The sequence below is a fragment of the Protomyctophum bolini genome, assembly GCF_963924005.1.
Source record: "Protomyctophum bolini genome assembly, chromosome: 8".
Lineage (NCBI taxonomy): Eukaryota > Metazoa > Chordata > Actinopteri > Myctophiformes > Myctophidae > Protomyctophum > Protomyctophum bolini.
Genome location: NC_137869.1, coordinates 17,663,715 through 17,686,043, shown reverse-complemented (window position 1 = coordinate 17,686,043; position 22,329 = coordinate 17,663,715). Strand labels below are relative to the sequence as shown.

Genomic DNA, 22,329 nt, shown 5'->3' with positions numbered 1-22,329 from the left:
ATTCCTTTATTCCTTATATTTCAAAATATTTTCCAAATAATAATAAATAAGCCTATATTTTATTCCAAACAAAAAAAATAATAATCAAAAGACAAAAAAGAAAAGAAAAAAAAAACGGGAAAATAGCACAATGTGAGCTTATTGTAGATGAGGTATTTTTTCACTATTTCTGAAAGGTTTGTAATACAGTACCATACCACAACTGTATAGATGAAGTACCATAGGGGTGAGAATGTGTTAATTGTCTCCGCCAGGCCAAAAGCGTGGCCGAGACTATGTTTCTTTTATTTTTTTAGGTATTTTTGTGGCTTTCGTCTTTATTTTGTATTTTTTTTATGGAGGGACAGAAAGTAGTCTGACAGGAAATGGGGAGAGAGATGGGGGGTTGACATCTGACATGCAGTAAAGGCCGTCGGGATCGGGAGTCGAACCCACAGCACACTGCCAGACTGGATTACCAGCCAAAGTGCCTGGACTGCTGATCCACAGCCCAGGCCGGCCAAAACTATGTTTTGCATCCTGTCTGACCGTGTGTGTCTGTCCGTCTGTGAGCAGCTAATCTCCGGCAGCGTCTCCGGCGTGAAGCTTTGCACTTTTTCTAGTTTAGTCTGGAAAGATAGCCTACAGTACCTGACCTGGTGAAGACCTGTGCTCCTCCGAGGAGCACTTTTTCTAGTTTAGTACTGTAATGATAATTACAGCATGCAGCTAGACAAGACAACAGATCAAACTATAACAAATACTGCTTCTGGAGAAAAGGTTTAGTAGAAATGGTCATTCTTTTCTAACCATAAAAAATAAATGGTTGAAAATGTATTTTTCACGATCAAACTCAGATCAAACTATAACATGCATGTGTTACTAGTGTGTCTCTGCAGGCCCTAAAAATAGCTTGGTGAAGACAAGCAGTCTGTCCCAATGAGTTGACAAAAACCTCCTGCCATACTGCTGGCTCCATGTTGATATCACAAGACAACAGATCAAACTATAACAAATACTGCTTCTGGAGAAAATGTTTAGTAGAAATGGTCATTATTTTCTAACCATAAAAAATAAATGGTTGAAAATGTCTTTTTCACGATTTCACATTAATCTGTGGTGTAACAAAATCAGAATACGTACATTTATTTTCCCAGATATTTCTTCTTTGATATGATCTCGTATCCTTTCTGACTGTCTCTGAATGCACTTGTTGAAGAACACCTGATACTGCATGCTATAATTGCTTCACTTAACCTGTTTGATTGCTACTTTATTTGCTTGGGCTGCAGGTAATCAAGATTGACTCATGACAAACTCTCTCATGTCATGGACTGATGGACTGGTCATTCTCGGGTAACTTGAGCATATCAATTGCCGCACTGTAGACCCCAAACATAAGTCATAAGAAAAATAAAAGCTCCTCAAGCTTTGGTAGACACATTTGCCAAGAGGGAACTGCCCATAGATTCAAACTCCTAAACTGTCAAGTGCATTGCAAGTGCTCTAGTTTGTTGTCGGAAGCTTGTATGTTAAATATAAAAATCACACTTATGTGTGATTTTTAATAGTTAATAGTTGGAAATGGAAATTGCGGAAATTGCGGAAATTGTAATTGCGGAAATTGCGGAAATGGTAATTGCGGAAATTGCGGAAATGGTGGAAAGGGAAATTGAGGAAATTGCGGAAATGGAAATTGCGGAAATTGATCTTCACTTATAGCTATCTATTTTCAGGTAGATTGTTTTATTTTACTCAGTCAGCCATATCACTACTCATTTTTTTTCATGAAAAAGGTCATAGCTGGGTAATCTATTTTCAGGCAAATTGTGTTTATTGTATTTTATTTTACTCAGCCATAACAATTTATTTTCTGTTAACCAACTTGCTGGCTGGCAGGCAGGCAGACAGCTACTCATAGACAGGCAGACAGACAGACAGCTACTCATGGAGAATTGGACAGGCAGGCAGTCAGACAGCTACTCATAGACAGGCAGACAGACAGCTACTCATGGAGAATTGGACAGGCAGGCAGACAGCTACTCATGGACAATTGGACAGGCAGGAAGGCAGACAGGTACTCATAGACAGACAGACAGCTACTCATGGACAATTGGACAGGCAGGAAGGCAGACAGCTACTCATAGACAGGCAGACAGACAGCTACTCATGGACAATTAGGCAGGCAGGCAGACAGCTACTCATAGACAGGCAGACAGACAGCTACTCATGGACAATTAGGCAGGCAGGCAGACAGCTACTCAGACAGGCAGACAGACAGCTACTCATGGACAATTGGACAGGCAGGCAGGCAGACAGACAGCTACTCATAGACAGGCAGGCAGACAGCTACTCATAGACAGGCAGACAGTAAGACAGCTACTCATTGACAGACAGACAAATAACTACTCATGGACAGACAGACAGGCAGGCAGGCAGGCAAAGAGCTACTCATGTTATGTTATTATGTTATTATAACAGCTACTCATGTTATGTGCAATAATTTGTGCAGTTATGGAAACAGCTCTTTGTGTTTATGCAAGAAAATGTAACACATTTATTTATTTACATATTGTGTGCATGCACATTGTACTTTGATACATTTTGCGAAAATAAAGCAATTGAAAGAGAGAAGTTATCAAGTATCATTAATGTCGTAATTTTATCTACTGGCCCCTGGCCCCTTGCCATTTTTGTAATGTGGCCCACAGGTAAATCTATTTGAGTATCCCTGCAGTACAGTATAAAGGGTCCAAGGTCCAAAGAGTAAATTTGTGATTTTTTGTTGCATAGTGAAATAATTAGAAGAAATAACATCACACAGGTCAGGTACAGTAATTTGATGATTTATTTTGTAACAGTTTTAGAAATTATGCTTTTTGAGTGTAACATGTAACAAAAAAAGAACCTTATCTCAAAAACAAACTCAATCTCAAGTCAAAACACATCAGTAATCTTAGCACTCTGGCCTTTTTTGATAGCTGTAAATAAACTACAAATTATACAAAAATATCAAAAAGCAATTACTCAAAGTCAAAAATCTCTGCCTCTTTCTCTTTCCAGAAAGCAAAGCTACGGTCAATGTATTTACAGATTTCATCATTGCTGAAACTAGTAATGTCAGTTCCACTTTGTATCATTCCCTCGTCAGGGGTAGGGCTCTGAACGATAACTTTGGGCACCAGTCGGACCTCTGGGAGGGAGTGTTTCTTAACTTCTGGAATGACTTCGGACTGATTCGGCGTGTTCCCAAAGAACTTGAGCTTAATGTCCTCAAAACCATCCTTCCACTCGCGGTTCCCAGCCTCGATGTCCAGAACCACAGCCTTGTGGAACTCCCGGACCGTCTCCCAGGGGAAGCAGCCCAGGTGGTCAAACACCTCAAAACACAGCAGGTGTCTCACTTTGCGCTCATCTGGAGGAAGATCTTGCTCCAAGAGGTGAAAGTAGCCCAACATGAAGAGGTCGAGGGTGAGGCTGTCGTAGTCCACAAGCACCCCATCCACACGAGGCAGGAACTGCTCTGGAGAGTACAGGGCCTGCTGTTTGTGAAGCCTGCAGAGAGTGGTGGACAAAGTACACAACCTTAAAACTTGAGTCAAAGTATAGATATATTATTAAACTACAAGAGGTCCTCATTGACTTACTACTGCAGTATGTTTTAATTTATACTTATTTTATACTTTTATACTTATTTTATACTTAAATTATACTTAAATATATACAAAAACTGTATTCTTTTCACTTTCGGCATTTACACAAACTGGTACATCACTGAAGCAACCTAATGAATGCCCTGATTTGTTTATAGAACCACCATGTTACTACAGAAACACTTTGTTTGTAGTACAAAAAAGTATTGTATTAATGCACAACCAAGCAAACCAATTAAGAAACTACAGTATTTGTTCAGTTTGAGGTTTCACTTGGTTTTCAAAGGCATTACTGCAATCAATGAAAACCATTTGTTGACTTCTACTGTACTTTACACTAGTTCTCTAGGGTGACAGTTGAGAATGATCAGCCTTATAAAACTATACGAACTTGAATAAGATTTTTTTTATTCAAAGCTACTACTACATCAAAGCTATGCTTAAAGGAGTAGTTCCCCCACCGGAAGAAAGATGTTATTGTCTCCGCTAGAAGACTGCATCATCAGATACAATTAATAATGAGTTCCTAACAGTTCTTGAGCCACACAGCTCAGAAATGTAAAGAGTTAACAGTATATATAATATTTGTCTTTAAAATGTAGAAGATACTTGACAAATGTACAGTACTCAAGTAAATGACTGTCCATCACCAGCTTGCGGATAAGGATTGTACGATTAATCAAAATGCTATACTATACTATACAATATGCCAGGGGTCCTCAACTAGAAATGCTGAAGGTCCACAAATAATTTTTGAATAAAATCATGGTCCATGGCATGAAATTGCGGGTCGCGGGTCACGTGGGCACCACGGGGTGGGGCTGCCCCCCTCGCCCCCCACCCCTAGAAACAACTATGCCTGTTTAGTACAGTCAAACCAAGCTATACAAACCGGGTCCCATCCCAACCAACACTGGGGTGGCAGAGTATGAAAATATATTTTTTCACTTTGACAAATATTCATTATTCACACCTCCAAAAATCCAATTTTGTTCATTCAACTGAATGTGTGAATGTGTCACTGCTAGTGAGCCAGTCAGCGCAACATTGTCATCATGACATGCCGGCCCATAATACACACATTCAGTTAATTGTGTTTCTCGGCATTGATCGAATACAACGGAGAATTCAACTCGCGGTTGCGGTGACTTTTTTCTTCTCTTTATTCTTTTTTTTAATGTTTTTTTGTGGCTTTCGCCTTTATTTGATATGTTTTATGGAGGGCCAGACAGTAGGCTAACAGGAAATGGGGAGAGAGATGGGGGGTCACTCCGGCTGAGCCACAGCCCAGGCCTTTTCTCTTTATTCTATCATTTCTCCAGGGTCCGCAGAGAGGTGTGCCGCGGTCCGCGGCCTGTTGAGGACCACTGCAATATGCTATATCAGGCGATGGTATTCCAATGAACCTCTAAAACAAAGCATCCTTGTGCTTATACTTATAATATCTGACCAATGAATCAAGTCTACAATGTTGGTTTCCCCCAAACCAAGAATAAGAGGATATTTAACATAAATTATAAGTATCTCGTATAAAATGCAATGTTGTGAAACCGACAACTACCACCAATCTTAATACATATCACAATACAGAATACAGCAGTTTATTTTCCTGCTAACACCATGCTGCCGTACCTGCGAATCTGTCTGGAAGGGACAATGGAGATCATGGTCTTCCAGTTCCCCAACATCTTGTTGACTGCACTCCTCTGCTTGAAGTAGTGTCCCAGCGAGCTGTTCATCATCATCTTCTTGTTCTCCTCGCTGCTCCTACGGTTTAACCCAGGCTTGTCAACCACGTCTGATCCACTGCCACTCGTCTTACTCTCTGAAGAGTCTTTACTCTTTGTTATCAGTGTTATCGAGTAGGCAGACTTCTTCCAGTGGCCCAGGAACAAGACCACAATGCGCTCTTTCCTGAGGCTGACGTTCTCTCTGACGTCAAGTTCCACGACATTGCCGACGTGTTCGTCGACGTCGATGCCGGAGTCACTGCTCCGGTCCGTCTCAGAGGCGGGCTTTGGAGTTTTTACCTGCTTCCCTGCAATCAGCCTCTCTGCACCCTGCTTCTCTATGTCCTGCTTCTCTACGTCCTGCTTCTCTGCATCCTGCTTCTCAGTGCCCACCCTGTCAATGGCGGGGCTGAATATTGTGTCCACCTCCTTGCCCTCTGAATTTTGCCCTTCAAAATTGCTCTTGAGGTTTCTGACGGACACTCCAAACTGTTGGATCTCAGTCTCTATCTTCTCCCTCTCCCTGGTGCAGTTCCGTCTCTCTGGCATCTGGCTAAAGACATAGTTCAGGTCTGTGTTGGGCATCTTGCAGAAGTCCTGGTCCACGAGGTTGGTCAGGAGCAGGGACATGCTCTTGACGATGCCTGAGATGCGGCCGCACCACACGGGCAGAGGGACCTGACTGTTGAAGTTCCTGAACTGCGTGTTGACCGTGATGTTGACGATGGGAGCGGGCAGGATGTGTCGCAGCTCCTCAGCCAGGCGGGCCAGCTCCAGCTCGTAGCCCTCAGAGTTCTTCTGCAAGGAGACGCTCAGGATCTGCTTCTCCAGGTAGATCAGGTCATCCTCGGTCAGCATCTCTCCGGAGGGCCCCAGGATGGCGTTGTGGGCCTGAGAGTACCTCCATGTGACCTTGGCCTCCTTGTCCCCATTCTCCTGTTAGAGGAGGCAAGCAGCATTAACATTAATATGCAACATATTTTCAGGGGTTTTCAAATGGTTCAGACATAGGAGAACAGTAGTAGTTTTAGTTTACAAACCAAACCACAGAAATGTGAATTGACCAATTAAACAAATGGCCATAATTGAGATGTCTATTCTATGAACCAGAGCTCAATCTGAGAGAGAAAGTGAGAGAAAGAAACACAGAGAGTGACAGACAGAAAGAGAGAGTCAGAGAGAGGGACAATGAAGAGGAGCTGCGTATTGTTTAACAATTTGGCATTACTTAATATGTCATTATAAACAGTTTAACTGCAAATGAGACTTCCCGGACGTGTGTACAGTACACATATTTTGAACACGGTTACTGTAGTGTTGTCCAGCAAACCCAGGTGTGCGTTTTATATGCATTTTTTTGCTTCTGCCTGTTCTGAAAACACGGCGTTACTTGCTGGCTTAGTGGCTGCTACAGTATGTTACCATAGTGTTGATGGACTCACCTTCCTCCTCTGGTCTTGCTCAGCCAGTAGCCTGGTCTGCAGCTGCCTCACCATGACCTGCCTCTTCCACTCGGCGATGGGGCGGCCCCTCTCGTCATGGCTGGGCACCAGGTAGTCCATGTCCGACAGGTTGGCCTCCTCCGTGGGCAGCACCACCATCCTGTTCTGCAGGAGCACACAGGGAAGCCCACTGGACGTCAGCTGTTAGCAGGCAGCAGGGATGACATGAGTTCAAAGCAAGTCACAGTAATAGCGTGAGAAAAGGGTAGACAGAGTATTCTGGCCCTTTGTGTGCCCCCACCGGAATAGTAACTAAATATATTGTTGACCCCTATTTAACAATAGTTAAATAAAGATTATTTGACCGCCATTTAAAGACAAATTTAAGTATTTAAATTACATTTAAGGCATATTTAAGTGTTATAATAATTTTAAGAGATTTAATTTTAAGACATACCAGTAAAAAAACCACATTATACAGTATATATATTTAATATGATCATCACATGTCATCGATCACCTCTACTCAGGCTATAATGGTCTCTTTTTTTTCTTTTTAACTAGTGCCACTAGTAGAATTGCTAGAAGCACACAGTGCTAGTGTTGCTACTACTATACCAGAATACTCCATTATGAAAAGCAGCAGAAAAATGTGACCCTTCCCAACATGACCCTGACATACAGTAAGATGAGTCATTCCTATGGCCAAAGTAGCTAACAGACAAAGAGAGCGGTTCAACAGAAGAGAGGGCAAGTTGAAGTCAGAGAGAAGAATCTTCCATAACAATGATCAGGGCTGCAGATTAAGATCAAACATGCAGTTTGATTTAGGAGTGAGGGGTGGGGGCTCCATATATCAGCTGGGAACCCCCAAACCCAATCACTCAATCTGCCCCAGGTTGTGCTTACTCCTTGAATGTTAAAGGATTCTGTTAGCCCAGAACCTTTCAAAGATGGAATCAACCCCTGCATGTTGTTCAGGATGCCATTTCCGTGCAGAACCTGTGCAGCTGCCATCGGCTTCTGTTCATTGGTGAGGTCTCTCTCTGTCTCGGTGACCTTAGTTGAAGGAGGACATGAGTGCAAACCACATACTGGACATGTACTGGTAGCAAAGTGAGAGATGGACTTATTGTGCTGTTATCAGGGGTCCAGATTTAATCAAACATGCCGTTTGATTTGGGAGTGAGGGGGGCTCCATGTTGGCCTTTGCCTGGAGCCCCCAACTCATTTCACTTGATCTGCCCCTGGTTATGCTTACTGGTTGTCCTGTAAAGCCCCCCGACTGTTTTAAAGATGACATGGACTTCATGTTTGCAAACAGGCCTTTGTCAGTCAAGTTGCGTGCATCCGGCCGCATCTTCTCTTCAACAGGGATGTTTTTCTCGGTCTCAGTGACCTTAGTTGAAAGAGTATGAGTTAAACAAGAAGCAGAGCTACCCAACCTCAGAGAGGATTGTCCATAAAAATTGTCAGGGTTCAGATTTAAAAACATATAGTTTGATTTAGGAGTAAGGGGGCTCCATGTTGGCCTTTGCCTGGATCCCCCAACTCAGTCACTCAATCTGCTGTTGGTTGTGCTGGAGGGCATACGTTAGTCCGACGAAACAATAGTCGACATACGTGGACGGTTAAAACTCATATGTGGACGGTTAAGACTCACCCGTGGCTCCAACATACGTGGGCGATTAAGACACATACGTGGGCGGTTAAGACTCACCCATGGCTACGACATACATGGGCGGTTAAGACTTGTGGCTTCTGCGTGTGGTTATGTTAGGGTTTTGGGTAGGGTGTCGGACTATTGCGTGTCGGACTGTTAGGACGTCGGACCAAAGATATGCACCCGGTTGTGCTTACTGGTTGTCCTGTAAATCCCCCTGACAGTTTTAAAGATGAAATGGACTTCATGTTTCCGAACAGGTCTTTGTCAGTCAAGTTGCGTGCATCCGGCATGATCTTCTCTTCAACAGGGATGTTTTTCTCGGTCTCAGTGACCTTGGTTGAAAGAGGATAAGATAAACAAGAAACAAAGCTGCCCAAGGAGATCAAAAGGTTAGAATTAAATCAAAGTAATGGTTGCCAAACTGTGCAGTGTAACTTCTCTATTCTTACTTCCACCATCAGAAACAAAGCTAAGATTCAATAGGGTTCATCATCCAGGGATGCATGAAGGTGTACAGAATCAGATCTGGATTTGAATGGCAATCCATCCAGTAATGTTTGCGATATATTCTTTGGGACCAAAGTGTTGGAAGAAGGAAACAACATTGTCATCCTTAGCACCACCACTAGCAAGTGACCTTCCAAACATTAACACGGACAGTAAAATGACATAGTGGCCAGCTAAAAGACAATAGCAGTGACTCAATAGTGATTCGTGAAGGCAAGTTTCAGTCAGAGAGAAAGATTTTCCAATAATTATTAGGGGTGCAGATTTAATGAAGCATACAGATTGATTTAGTAGTGATTGGGGGTGAGTGGGCTCCTCACTCGATCTGCCCAGGTTGTGCTTACTCTTTGAATGGAAAAGGCTTCTGTTAGCCCTGACTCTTTTAAAGACGGAATCCACCCCATATTCCTTAAGGATGTTCTTTTTCGCCCAGAACCATTGCCACTGCCATCGGCTTCTGTTCATTAGGGATGTCATTCATTGTCCCTGTAACCTTGGTTGAAGGAGGACATGAGTGCAAACCATATGCTGAACATGTACTGGTAACAAAGTGAGAATGTATTGTGCTCAGGGGTGGCATTTTTATATCTTAAAGCAGCACAATAGTGAAGAGAGGGCAAGATCCTCAGAGTGGAATGATCAGGGGTTCAGATTAAATCAAACATGCCGTTTGATTTAGGAGTAAGGGATGTCCATGTCGGCCTTTGCCTGGATCCCCCAACTCAGTCACTCAATCTGCCCCTGGTTGTGCTTACTGGTTGTCCTGAAAGTTTTAAAGATGAAATGGACTTCATGTTCCCAAACAGGTCTTTGTCAGTCAACTTGCTTGCATCCGGCAGCATCTTCTGTTCAACAAAGATGTTTTTTTTAGCTAGATTGAAATACTGTAATTAAAATGTATTTCCCTTAAACATTATGAGGGGGTTGCAGATTTAATCAAATCCAAGATTTGATTTAGGATTTCAATCACTCAATCTGCCCCTGTGCTTACTGCTTCTAGCGTAAAGCTGGCTGGCTTTTCCGTGAGTGGTTGTTTTTCTGGGTCCAGTAGCAGCTTCGGGAACTTGGTTGAAGGACATCGGCAAGAACAATTCGCTCATGAATAATGAACAAGAACACACACAAACACAAACACACATATGGTGCATACACATGAAAAACACTGTATAGAGCATACAGCTCCATGTTTTTCCCTATTGGGGTAGACATTAAACAAAAATCACTAAAACGTTTTATTGAAAATAGTTTTAGCGAAATTATATATTTCTTTGGTTACAAAATGTTACACTTGTTGAACATATTTTCTTATGTTTTTCCATAAATTTGTGCGTAGGTATTACTTTATGCGCATATTATAATAATAATAATAATAATTATTATTATTATTAAAAAAATAAAAATAAAATTTGGGAGTGATACCATTCTGGCCTTTGCCTTGGGCCCCTAAACTCGGTGACTAGTCTTCCCCGGTTGTGGTTACTGGTTGTTCTGTAAATCCCTCTTAAAGATGAAATGGACTTCTCCAACCACATACTGGACATAAACTAAAAAATCACTGGGTCAGAGTGATTATGCGCTCAAAATAAGCAATAACAGAGTAACAATGTAAGGTAGGGGTGAACGTATTGCGCTTACTGCTTGTACTGATAAGGTTCCTGATATCTTCGAATCTTTTAAAGTTGTAATGGACTTCATTTCCTTGAGCAGGTTGTTTGCGCCAAGGCCACACGCATTTGGCAGCATCTTCTTTTCATCTTTTGCTGCCTCCACGACCTTGGTCTGAGTAAAACCTTTAAGAACTGCAAAGAAAACCATAAGTGGTTTGTGTTATTTTGTGTTTTTTTTCCCCCTGCAATCATACCGTTTCCAATATTATGTTAAACACATGTTCTTTCGTTGAGCAGCGTAACCGGTGATCAGAAGCACAGCTCTCACCGGATGTCGCTATATGAACCTGTTCTATGACGTCACTTTTGACCTTCTCATGTTGGCCAGGCGTGTGAGATGACCTACGACTGGCTGCAGGGTGTCTTGCCTGGGGAGTATCATCTACCTCTGGTTGCTGATTGGGTGAAAAGAGTGACAATGCCGATGCCTTTGTGGTTACAACACGGAACACGCTTGATCAAAGAAAACAAATGTTAGCAAAGCAAATGAACCGGATCAAATTGGCTTTCACCTTTAAGCTGGCCATCTGTGTGCTAGGTCTGCGACTGTCCCCGCATGTGTCACTCAGGCACCGGTAATAGTCCTCTCCACTGGGCTGCCACGACACTGTCGTCTTCCCCTTCACGTCCTCCTCTATTAGAGCAGTGTCCTCCTTGACTTCCTGCTCTATTAGAGCAGTCTCCTCAACGGGCTGATCCACAGAAAAGGGCTGGCAGAGACAACACAGGGAGAAAGAGACGTCATTATGTTATATTAACCACTCTCTACGGTAGAGTATGTACTAGCACAACTGTAGTGGCTGGGTGTGGTCTCCCTGCTCTTCAATGATGATACTGTGGTACGGTAAAACCACTACAAGTTGACGATAGGTATTGCATGCAACTCTGATGGAAATACCTCAACTTGCCAAACATGCCCTTTGTTATAGCTCAACAGTAAAGATGTCAGCGCTCTTATTGGGGGACCCGGAATCATTGACAAAATAATGATTGTCATACGACAAATGTTTTTGTCACCCCAATACACATTAATATGAATCCAACATATTACCAGCAAGATGATTTGTAAAACAAAATGAAACCATCAAACCATCAAAAAAATGAAACCATCAAAGCTGCAGCATCACAAGGAGGAAACCTGTGGAATACTTCCAAGCAAGTCTCAAATATCTCAACGGTCAACAGACGGGATTAGCTAAATACGGTGAGCTAGCTTTGATCTCAGCAACATCTCGTCAAGTTGCATGGAAACAACAACACTATATTATATCATATATTTTAGTCCCTGTTTCGTCTCTCTCTCAGCTAATTGCTCCCTGGCCTAGAAACAATAAACCCCTGGTGTTGAGGGAACAAAAAGCAGTGAGCTAGTATACAGCGCTTAAGTGGTTAAAGTCCCATGGGGGACCGAAGAACAAATGGGAGCTGGAGTATATACAGTACAGTAGTGTAAAAGTATAGTATACGTGTAGTGGAGCGCAGGGTGAAAGAGAGCAACCTTGAGTGTACTGACAACATTTCACACCACTGCAAGGGCGGATGCAATATTTACAGTATGGAAACATTTACACATGTACCCCCCCCCCCCCCCACACCCTCTCCACCTAAATTAACCTGCAATGTCCTAATGGAGTCCATGCATAGAATGCATATCAAATTCAGCTCTCCAAGGACAATATATATATATATATATATATATATATATATAAACTAAACATCAAAGTGCGGTTCTGATAGGGCTGCCGCATGCTGTTGTGTTGTGCTTTGTCTCCATGAGGTGGTCCTTGCCGTTTCCTGTCACGCGGCACTTTGATGTCTGGCAGCACCCAATACGCTGTGACACCGCTCCGGCAGACTGAATAAACTTCCCAGAAGTTGTGTAATAAGCAAACAGATAAACAGTGTGTGCATGTGGGGGGGAAGGATGGCGACGGGAAAAGGGTGGAGGATGGCGGGGGCGCAATTCCTTTGTGACCCTTCTTGTAACAGTTCAACGTCCTCAAAGCCACAACGCGTTCGCTCTTGTGAATTTAATTAGATCCAGTGGCCGACCAGCATTTGGTTTTCATCAGCACCCCATCATAATCGCCACGCAGACATAGATAGCCTAACCTCGGCTTTGCCGGGATCCACTCTCTCTCTCCCCCATATTATCTGAGGCCACAGAGACCCCAGGCAGGACAGATGAGGAGCAATGGTTTCCCCACAAACAGCTCCTTACTGTACCACTGACACAGACACAGAGTCAGGATTCTGTAATCCCCGTGCGGAAAGCCAAGGTGACTGGAAATAGTTTGAGACAAACATACAGCATCTATTTACATAACATTATGTCAATTCGTTTTTTGTCTTTTCTCTGGAATTCATCATGAGAATAGCTTTTTCCCCTTATGTAAATTTTCAACATGGAATGCATACATTGGTAATGGAATACATTATACAGAGTACACTTAAATGTAAATACATGTCCGCCTCCACTTTCATATAATCTTGGTCACGTAATTTCCTACACCTTGGGGAAGAGTGCTTGTGGTTCTGCAGTATTAACGATCAAGATACAACAAGAATCCATCATTTTTTTTGTTGTTACTTAAAACAGCTGGTTGGGATCTAGCTAAACTGTACAATGCCTCGGTTGCCAACTCAGTGATGTGTCAAATGACAAAATCTTTTAGTACATGAATAAATTAATCAATCTTCTTCATTCTAGCATACTGCTCACGCAGCTCTTACAGTAATCCAAACTCTAAAACTTTCTTCAGAAGCATCCAACCATAACAGAATATTGGAAGCCATTAGCTTAGTCATGGCTAACAGTAAATATCTACTATAACAGTGACCAGAAAATAAGTTAAAATTCTGCCAAGCCAGCCTCTTGCTGCTATGGCTCGCCTCAGGAGATTCACTAAAACTACCACTCCCATTAAAAGAAAATATTCTCCAGGCTGCAAAGAAAATAGTTACATTCAAGCAGTCAAATAAGTAAAATAGTAATAAATAAACAAATAAATTAATAAATTAATTAAGTAACTAAGCAACAAATCAAACAAAAAACACGGTAAACAAACAAACAATACTAGACTAACCTACTAACCTTGACACAATCTATGAACAGGCATAGGACTTACTGTGAAACTCCGGCGGCGCTGACTTGGGCAGTGGAGCCACGTATCCAGGCAGACCCCTAACAGGTGAGGATATGACACTATCTGCAGATGACCCACCATCCGTTTGACACCATCGTCAACATCTCAGCTTGTGGCCAAGGGCCGTAAGGCAATAAACAATAAACTCTGATCGGAGAATGTTGTTAATAATTAAAGGGAGAGGATAGGGTGGCTGGTAATGCACCTAATGCACGGTCAAACCAATGGCCATGTTGTTGCACGAAGGGAGGTATCAGCGGAAGGCTGTCAAAGCAGCTGGAAAAGAGACACTTTATCCATCGCATTCAGGTGCTTTTTCCACTCCAGTCTCTTCTGCTGAATGAGAAAGCCATCACACCTTCTTTTTTCTTTTTCTTTTTTTGGCAACGTCTGCCTGAGATGATTAGCAAAATGCCATTGTGGAAACACAAGGTCTTGACCTGAATTCACGCCGGAACTAACAGAAGTTTCTTGTGTCACACGCAGTCATTAGCACACATACCTTTGTCCAAATGACATTAATTGTGTGCCCGTTGTGACAAACTGTGAACACATTCTGTGGTATCAGAGTTTCCAGAGAAATACATACTTTTGCATGACGTCCCCATCAAAATCAACAGGTTCAGTGGTGGAGTCTTTAAGTCTGACTTATAGTCAGTTAAGTAAGGGTGTTGTTGTTGTGCACAGAAAACAGCAGGTCTACAAGCTCTGTGATGTGCTGTGGGCTTCTAGATAAGCTATTCTTGGTGTCAAGCATAAGGTCTACTTCAATGAATTAAAAACAAAGACACACTGAGTTTGAAAGCAAAAAGAATGGAGGGAAGTAGTATTTGCCTTAGTTCTACCTTCTTATCAATACATCTCCGGAGGTCTGTCAGTAATGGGAATCATAGGGCTTGTTCAGGGATCTGATTTAGACTTTAGCGTAGAATTGTAGAATACGTCCCCATGTGTGATAAACATTGTGCTGTAATCCAGCCAGGGTCTTTGTGAGATTGCGGAGACAGATCTGTATCCAGAAGCTTGATGCAACAGAAGATGAGGGTTTAATGAGAAGCATGCCTGTGCATTCTTTTATCTTTGCTGTAGTGAACTGGGAGAGGACAAGCCCATGCACAAAGTTCACAAGGTACCCTCTAGTGGCGATGGTGATTTAGACTACATCACCCACAGTCATCCATGGCAAACAGCTCGTTCTTCCCCATAGGTAACGTATAAAGAGCAATGAATGTCCCAGAAAAGCACAGTGATGAATTACAGGACATTTGGCCTGATTCTGTCTAAAAACATGTTCTAAAAATACCAGTTGTGGACCAGAATGTTTTTGCCAAGATTGCCGTGAATGAAGAGTGAAAAAAAAGAGAGTATGTGTGCAAAATAAACCTCACGCCACGCACTGTTTATTTGAATGCAGCTGTTCCTGAGAGGCATGGTGAGGAAGAGCGCTTGGCTTGGGAGCCAAAACAAAACATGGGGAAACACGCAACTCTCCTGGTCAGCGGCTCTAGCAATCCATTTGGGTCAACGATCGGAAATGAGAATCTGACACTTTAGAACTGATGAACCCAGTGAGACAAATGTGGAACACACCACTACAAGCGTAACTAAAGCATGACTGAAACAGTAACACAGTGTACGTTTCAGAGTGCTCCTCCGAATATGACAAGAAGGGACTTAAAAGCATGCCATTTCTGGTGCCTCAGATGCCCTATCGGATGAACCCACTTTGTTGTCATCATTTCTCAGGTCATCGGGCAGTGCCAAGAAACATAATACTTCATACAGTCTGCTGCCACACTGTGTGGTATTCAGGGGTGACCATTGTGACACTTCCAAGCCCTGGAGAAGAATAAAAACTAAAACATGACACACAATCAAACGCGGGATTGAAGCCCAGTGACGTCCTGGTCTCCAGGCCCTCTGGGGGATAGAGTTGCCTGTTCCCGGCATCAGAATGGTGAAAACGCTGAAACTTAAGCTCCTGGATCTCATAACGTGCTCAGCCCCTAGGCCTTCCACCTGAGCCACTGGAGAGGGGTAACTGATAGGCCCGTTGGCCCGTTGGTGGCTCTGCCTGCGTTCGACGTGGCAACGGCCCCTGTGCTAATTAGCTTTCCCATTGTTGACAGAGGATTATTGCTGAGGGAGCAGAGCCCATCACTGGCTCCCCCGTCATCAACCACTTCACATATGAGTACTCGGTCCTCCTCCTGCTGCTGACTTATTCATTGTTTCTATTAGTTGCTATTGTAGCTTCCGGTACTATCTCACGTCATCCGTTGCAGTCGACGTCACAAGCCCTGGGACTGTGGCGAATGAGGCAAGTATAAAGAAGATAGCTCTCACGTCCCACAGGTGAACTGTTATTTACGCGTGTCGACTGTACAGAGTCAGACAGGGTGGTCCATCTCCAGCTTAAAGGACAAATATTACCTCTTTAACCCCATCTCAGATTTCAGTAATGAAAGGCAATGCTCCCTGTCAAACAATTATGTTCCCGGATGGGAACGTGTGGTTCCCAATTAGACCCAGGCACCTCCAGAGTTAGTCGAAGTGTCCTTGAGCAACACACTGAACTAGGGTTGGTCCCGATCCGATCATGTGATCGGAAATCAGGGTCGATCACGTCATTTTCAAATGGATCAGGAACAAAAAAACGTGATCGGGACATCCCTAGCATCATTATTATATCCATATCATGATATTAGACTGGATATTGTCTGTGATTTGGGATATTTTACTATTGTGATATGGCGTAAGTGTCGGTATCGGCAGATACTCAAAATCAACTGATCGGAATCGGACCGAAAGCAAAAAAACTGTGATCGGGACATCCCTGCACTGAACCCCAAAATGCTCCCGATTTGCAGGTTGGTGCCTTGCATGGTTTCCTCCGCAATCGGTGTATGAATGTGTGAATAGGTGAATGTAATGCACTTTGGATAAAATCGCTATATACAGTAAATGCACCATTAACCATTTTAACAGGTTATGCAAAGCCAAGCACCCTTTGCTTTCTTTAAGGCCAATGCAAGCCAGATTTAGATCTTGTGGCGCCCTGATCGGGACTCACTGCGGTAAGGTGCAAACAGAGTGTCGACACTGAAATATTCATCAGTTAAATTAAGGGGTGCCGTACTTAACAGTCAAAACAAAAAGGCTAATCTCAGAGAGTCCTTGGTGGTAACTGAGAAGGCCAAAGCCCATCTGCTGCTGTACATGGATTTAAGCGGCTTAGACTGTGATGCCTTATTAGTTATTAACCACCAATACCATCATTGTCCACTTTTTACGGCAATTAAATTGAGAGTCAATCAATGAAGAAGAACTGCTTCAGCGTGGGGCCGTGTTGAATTACATACATGTTCAAGAATAAGTAAAATGACAGTGATTGCCGTGATGAAACTGATATGAAATTGTGCAGCAGTTGCACAACCTCCCAGATGTCTGCTGCTGACCGCCTTCCGTGTCCTGGCTTTGATTTGCACACCAAAGAAAACAGCAGCTCTGCGAAGCAGTGGCCACAAACTTGACCGAGGCTAGCGCGCCAGAAGATGTAGGTTAAGTTAACCATATGAACCCTACCGCCTCCGTTCTGGGGCGAACAATTGGCAAAAATAGCAGATGTTTGTGAGGAAGTAGATCGGCTATTTTCGGCATAGAGATTTGGTGTAGAAGGACAAAAGGAGGGGGCCAAGTACAGACTCCTGGGGGACTTTGGTCGGGCATACAAGGTTACATTAAAGAAGGGATTCTTACATGTTTCTCCATGGCACGGAGGTAGCTGGCACAGTCGTAGTGTCCATTGTAATCTGCCAAGTCTGCTGCCGTAAATCCATCAATGTCTCGCTCCAAGGGGTATGCTTGATTGGCCAGGAGGATTTTGCAACACTGAGAGAGAGAGAGAGAGAGAGAGAGAGAGAGAGAGAGGACAAATTACTTATAAGCTCCTTGTATGTAATACATTTATTCATGATTTATGAACAGAGACCCTGGCCGACCTCTAGCTCCCGGTTCTCCGCAGCATCATGCAGGGGCGTGCCCCCCCAGTAGTCCTTGATGACCTTTGCCCCCATGCCAAGCAGCCTCTCCAAGATGCGCCGGTGCCCTCCACTGGCGGCAAAGTGCAGAGCAGTTGCTCCTTCTTTGTCTTGGCAAGATATGCTTAGGTCGGTGAATGTGACCTGTGCCGGGCAGATCAGACACAATCAAGGTGACAATGTGACACACGCACACACACACGCACGCATTATTAATGTTTGGTAGAGTATGGTTTTGAACAGTGTACCACCGACCAGCCAGACCACCACACCATAGTGGCCCATATGTGCAGCAGCGTGCAGTCCACTCATGCCGTCATTGGCCCTCAGGTGGACATCGGCCCCGCAGTCCTTCACCAGGTACTGGGCCACATGCAGGTGTCCCTCCTGGCAGGCTAAGTAGAGTGGCGTTGCACCGTTGCTCATCTGCCGGTTCACACAGCTGCAAGGGGGGTGGGGTGGGGGGTGGGAGGGGGCGAGATGTAGGTAACGTACAAAATTCAAGGCATTGAAATCGAGAGGGAGGTCTTATTAGTGTCCAAACACAGAGGATAACGTCATGTGATCTTTTATCTGCGCTGTCAAATTGGCGGCTCGCATCCGTGAGCTCCACTCTGAAATCTCAGATGTCGTCTATTCACTGCGCAGCGCTTTCAACTGCACGCCGTGTGAAATAAACACCAATCTCTTCAGTAGCTGATGAAAGGGCTTTTCATGGGCCCAAAAATCTCTGATCTTAAAAGTGGACAGCGGATCGGTTATGGTGTGGTCCGCAACATCCGACTACGCCATTTCAACGTACGGCGTCAGGCCTCGTTTACATTACGTTACATTACATACACATACTGCACTTGTGACAAAGGCCGCTGACGTGTGACAGACAGTCACCGGTCATCCATTATTCACAAGTTGCGGATGGTCTTACGTGATGCAGCGACCCCACCGTGTGTCATGCAAATTACAGCTGTGCCCTCCAGTAACAAAGGCATGAAAGGGGGGAGATGACTGTGACATGGCTTTAGTTGTCTGAGTCTGAGTGCTTAATGTCTCGGGTTCAGAGGGTCGGGGGGATGGCACGGCAGAGGGCGGATGACATTTCATACGATCCCCTCTTTTTTGACTTTTGACTGGGCAGCGACCCGCACACTGTCAGACGCACTCAGGTGTAGCCGACTGCGCCCCCGAAAAGTGAAGTTGGACGATTGTCTGGTTGATAATCTCCAAGCATTCACGCACATGAAATAAGAACTTATTTATTTTCCATCATCATTTATTTAACTCCAGGACCATGTCTGACTGTATGTGAATCATGTCCTATCTGAACTTTAAACTGTTGTGATGTGCTCACATCCTTATAATTTAACTAATAGGTTTCCCAAGTTCTCAAATTCCTCCTGGCCTCATGTCGAAGGGTCCTTGAGCAAGACATTTAAAACTTAAAACGGCTCCTGATGAGCAGGCTGGTGCCTTTGGTGTGTGAATGGGTGAATCTACCACACATTGTAAAGGTAATACTCTATAGCAGTGGTTCTCTAAGTGAGGTCCGGGGACCCCCAGGGTCCAGAGTGTCAAAATCAGTTGAACCACTTTAACCCTGTATACAGCTATCAGCTATTTGAAAATAGCAGATCAATCTACCAAGCTGTCATGATGCCACACGTTGTGGTTGGGCTTGTAGATCGGCAATCGGCTATTTCTATGAAATCTTGAAACATTTTAACTGCACAATTTTCTATGAGGGTCCCTGGCACAAAATATTTTCAGATGGGGGTCCTACCTACTAAATACTAATTTGGGGGTCCTTGACATGAAAAGGGTTCTTACCCGGGTGCTTGCTGCACGATTACGTAGTTTCTAACAGATAAAGCTCTTACCCGGGTGCTTGCTGCACCAGTACGTAGTTTCTAACAGATAAAGCTCTTACCCGGGTGCTTGCTGCACCAGTAGTTTCTAACAGATGAAGCTCTTACCCGGGTGCTTGCTGCACCAGTACGTAGTTTCTAACAGATGAAGCTCTTACCCGGGTGCTTGCTGCACCAGTACGTAGTTTCTAACAGATGAAGCTCTTACCCGGGTGCTTGCTGCACCAGTACGTAGTTTCTAACAGATGAAGCTCTTACCCGGGTGCTTGCTGCACCAGTACGTAGTTTCTAACAGATGAAGCTCTTACCCGGGTGCTTGCTGCACCAGTACGTAGTTTCTAACAGATGAAGCTCTTACCCGGGTGCTTGCTGCACCAGTACGTAGTTTCTAACAGATGAAGCTCTTACCCGGGTGCTTGCTGCACCAGTAGTTTCAAACAGGTGAGGTCTCCCTTGGCTGCAGCGTAGTGCGCAGGCAGCGCTCCACAGTGAGTCTCCACCTCGGCCACGCCCCCGACAGACAGCAGCCACTTGATCACATCCACACGACCGAAACGGGCCGCGAGGTGGAGCGCCGTGGCTCCGCCAGCGTCCTGGTTCTAGAAGGGACCAGAAGGTGCACGGACTGTTTCACTGTACATTACATTATTAACAGACTGTTTCACTGTACATTACATTATTAACAGCATTCTCAACCCAAACAGTATCACCATGCATGCTGGAATGAACCTTTAAAAGAGACACTGAAAAAGAAAAGAAAACTAAAACAAATAAGGATCCAAGCCTAACTTTGATGAGAAAATCAAACGCCGGCATTTATTTAATCTTTGTTGGCAATGCAGCAGGGTAGCTTTTCTTTCTTGTGTCTGATCAGATACTGTAGAGCAGAGGTCAGCAACCTTTTTGAAATTAAGTGGCATGTTTTCATTTTCTTGATAGTCAGTGTGTCGTATCAGCGTTACGTTTTATTATGACACCACGTCAATCAATCATGTTATATTTCCAAGTGATTTTGATTGTCCATAGCCATAGGCTATTAACTACCTTTATTTCTTTAGACATATTTTCTTTCACATCAAGATTTTGGTGATTTTCACCCGGACAATTATATTTTTGTAATTTTCATAATGTTGCTGTGGTGGGTGGGTCTTTCAGTACCTTCATGATGCTCAGTGACATCACATCATAGAAGGTAGGCTTGTTTCCCTGCCCACATCCCTGTTTTTTTCTACAGGCAGGTGTTCGGGTGAATTTCACCCATGTTTTGTAATAAGTGTGATGGAGAAGAAATCGCATAAACCCACATTTCTCTAACACATATGGCAGTGATCACCCTCACTTGTGCCAATGTTGGCACCCATGCCTAAGGTTGCCTAGCCCTGCTGTAGAGTGAGGAAAACTCATTGTCCTTAATGGGACCACATTCTGAAAGCTATGCTTGTGGCTTTCAGTGGGACAACAAACACTTTACAGCAAATTACTCCAATTAGAAGTTGACTCAAATGTATTAGTTTGAGAAACCACCTTGGCAATTCATCAAGAGGGCACTCTGTAACCACTGGTAAAACTTGAGGAGTGAGGACAGCCCCATACCCATCTGGAGATAATTAGAGAGCCTATGTAATTCTACAGGATATCAAGTAAGTTAACACCATGATGTAATCAGCTGGTAAGACATCTGACATGGGGTATACACTGCAGTACCTTTTACAAATATAGTTGCGTAACCCTGGTTGGGGATCAGTTAGAATGTCAGATAAGGTGACCAGGAGAAGCCATCTCCTCAATTTGGACTGACATTACATGCAACTCAACTGAAAGACAAGTGAAAGCCCGGAAGTGTGCCCTTCTCTCTCTGGCGTTGACCTCTGCAGTGCAGTACCAATCCGTATTGGAGCTTGCCAGACTCACCTCAATGTTGCATCCGCCCTGGTCCACCAGCCACTGCAGTTCGCGGGTGTGGCCAGTGGCCGCTGCATCATGCGCTGGCGTGGCTCTGTTCAAGGCCCGGGTGTCAGCTGCAAGGCCCAACTCGCTCACCAGGAAACACAGGCACTCCCGGCGGCCACAACGCGCTGCATGGTGTACCGGGCCGGCACCCTGGGCATCAGTGATGTCTGGCAAGAGCTGACCACAGGACGCCAGCTCCCTCAGGGTTGCCAGGTCCCCGGAACGAGCTGCCTGGATGGCTCGGTGCAGCACCATCCCCTGGCTGGCACTATCTCTCCCTGAGCTGGAAGAGTAAGCTATGGCACACAGTACAGGCTCGCTGGAGCTCCTTGGATCCCTGTGAGCTACCGTCTCTGGCAAGAACATAGGCCAATGCTCTCTCTCTCTCACATACACACACACACACACACACACACACACACACACACACACACACACACACACACACACACACACACACACGGCCAGCCACACACATACACATACATACACACACACACACACACACACACAAACCATATGCACACATGCACTCTTTGCCTCCTCCCGAGCCAGGAAAGCGACACCCGAGCAGCAGCCAGCTGGCCAGCGGGACTGTGGGACTAAGAGGAGGGGGTCAGGCCCAGTGAGATAGAAAGGTAATGAAAGACGGGTGGAGGCACAGCACTCATGGCCTCCCGCTCCCCT

At 44.3% G+C, this 22,329-nt stretch overlaps 1 protein-coding gene across 2 annotated transcripts; it reads right to left on the bottom strand.

Annotated features, from left to right (window-relative positions):
- Positions 1-2,835: 2,835 nt before the first annotated feature.
- On the bottom strand, positions 2,836-22,161 carry espnla (espin like a; the record flags this gene model as incomplete). Of its 2 annotated transcripts, XM_080770998.1 has the most annotated exons (11): positions 2,836-3,534; positions 5,265-6,298; positions 6,805-6,969; positions 10,613-10,776; positions 10,913-11,039; positions 11,157-11,354; positions 17,550-17,681; positions 17,792-17,974; positions 18,086-18,272; positions 20,101-20,291; positions 21,604-22,161. In XM_080770998.1, 11 exons carry the CDS (start codon positions 22,159-22,161, stop codon positions 3,003-3,005), a joined length of 3,471 nt encoding a protein of 1,156 aa, XP_080627124.1. In that variant the 3' UTR covers positions 2,836-3,002. The 2 variants fall into 2 exon arrangements, with proteins under 2 accessions (XP_080627124.1, XP_080627125.1); XM_080770999.1 differs by lacking the exons at positions 10,613-10,776; positions 10,913-11,039.
- Between the last annotated feature and the right edge of the window lie 168 nt (positions 22,162-22,329).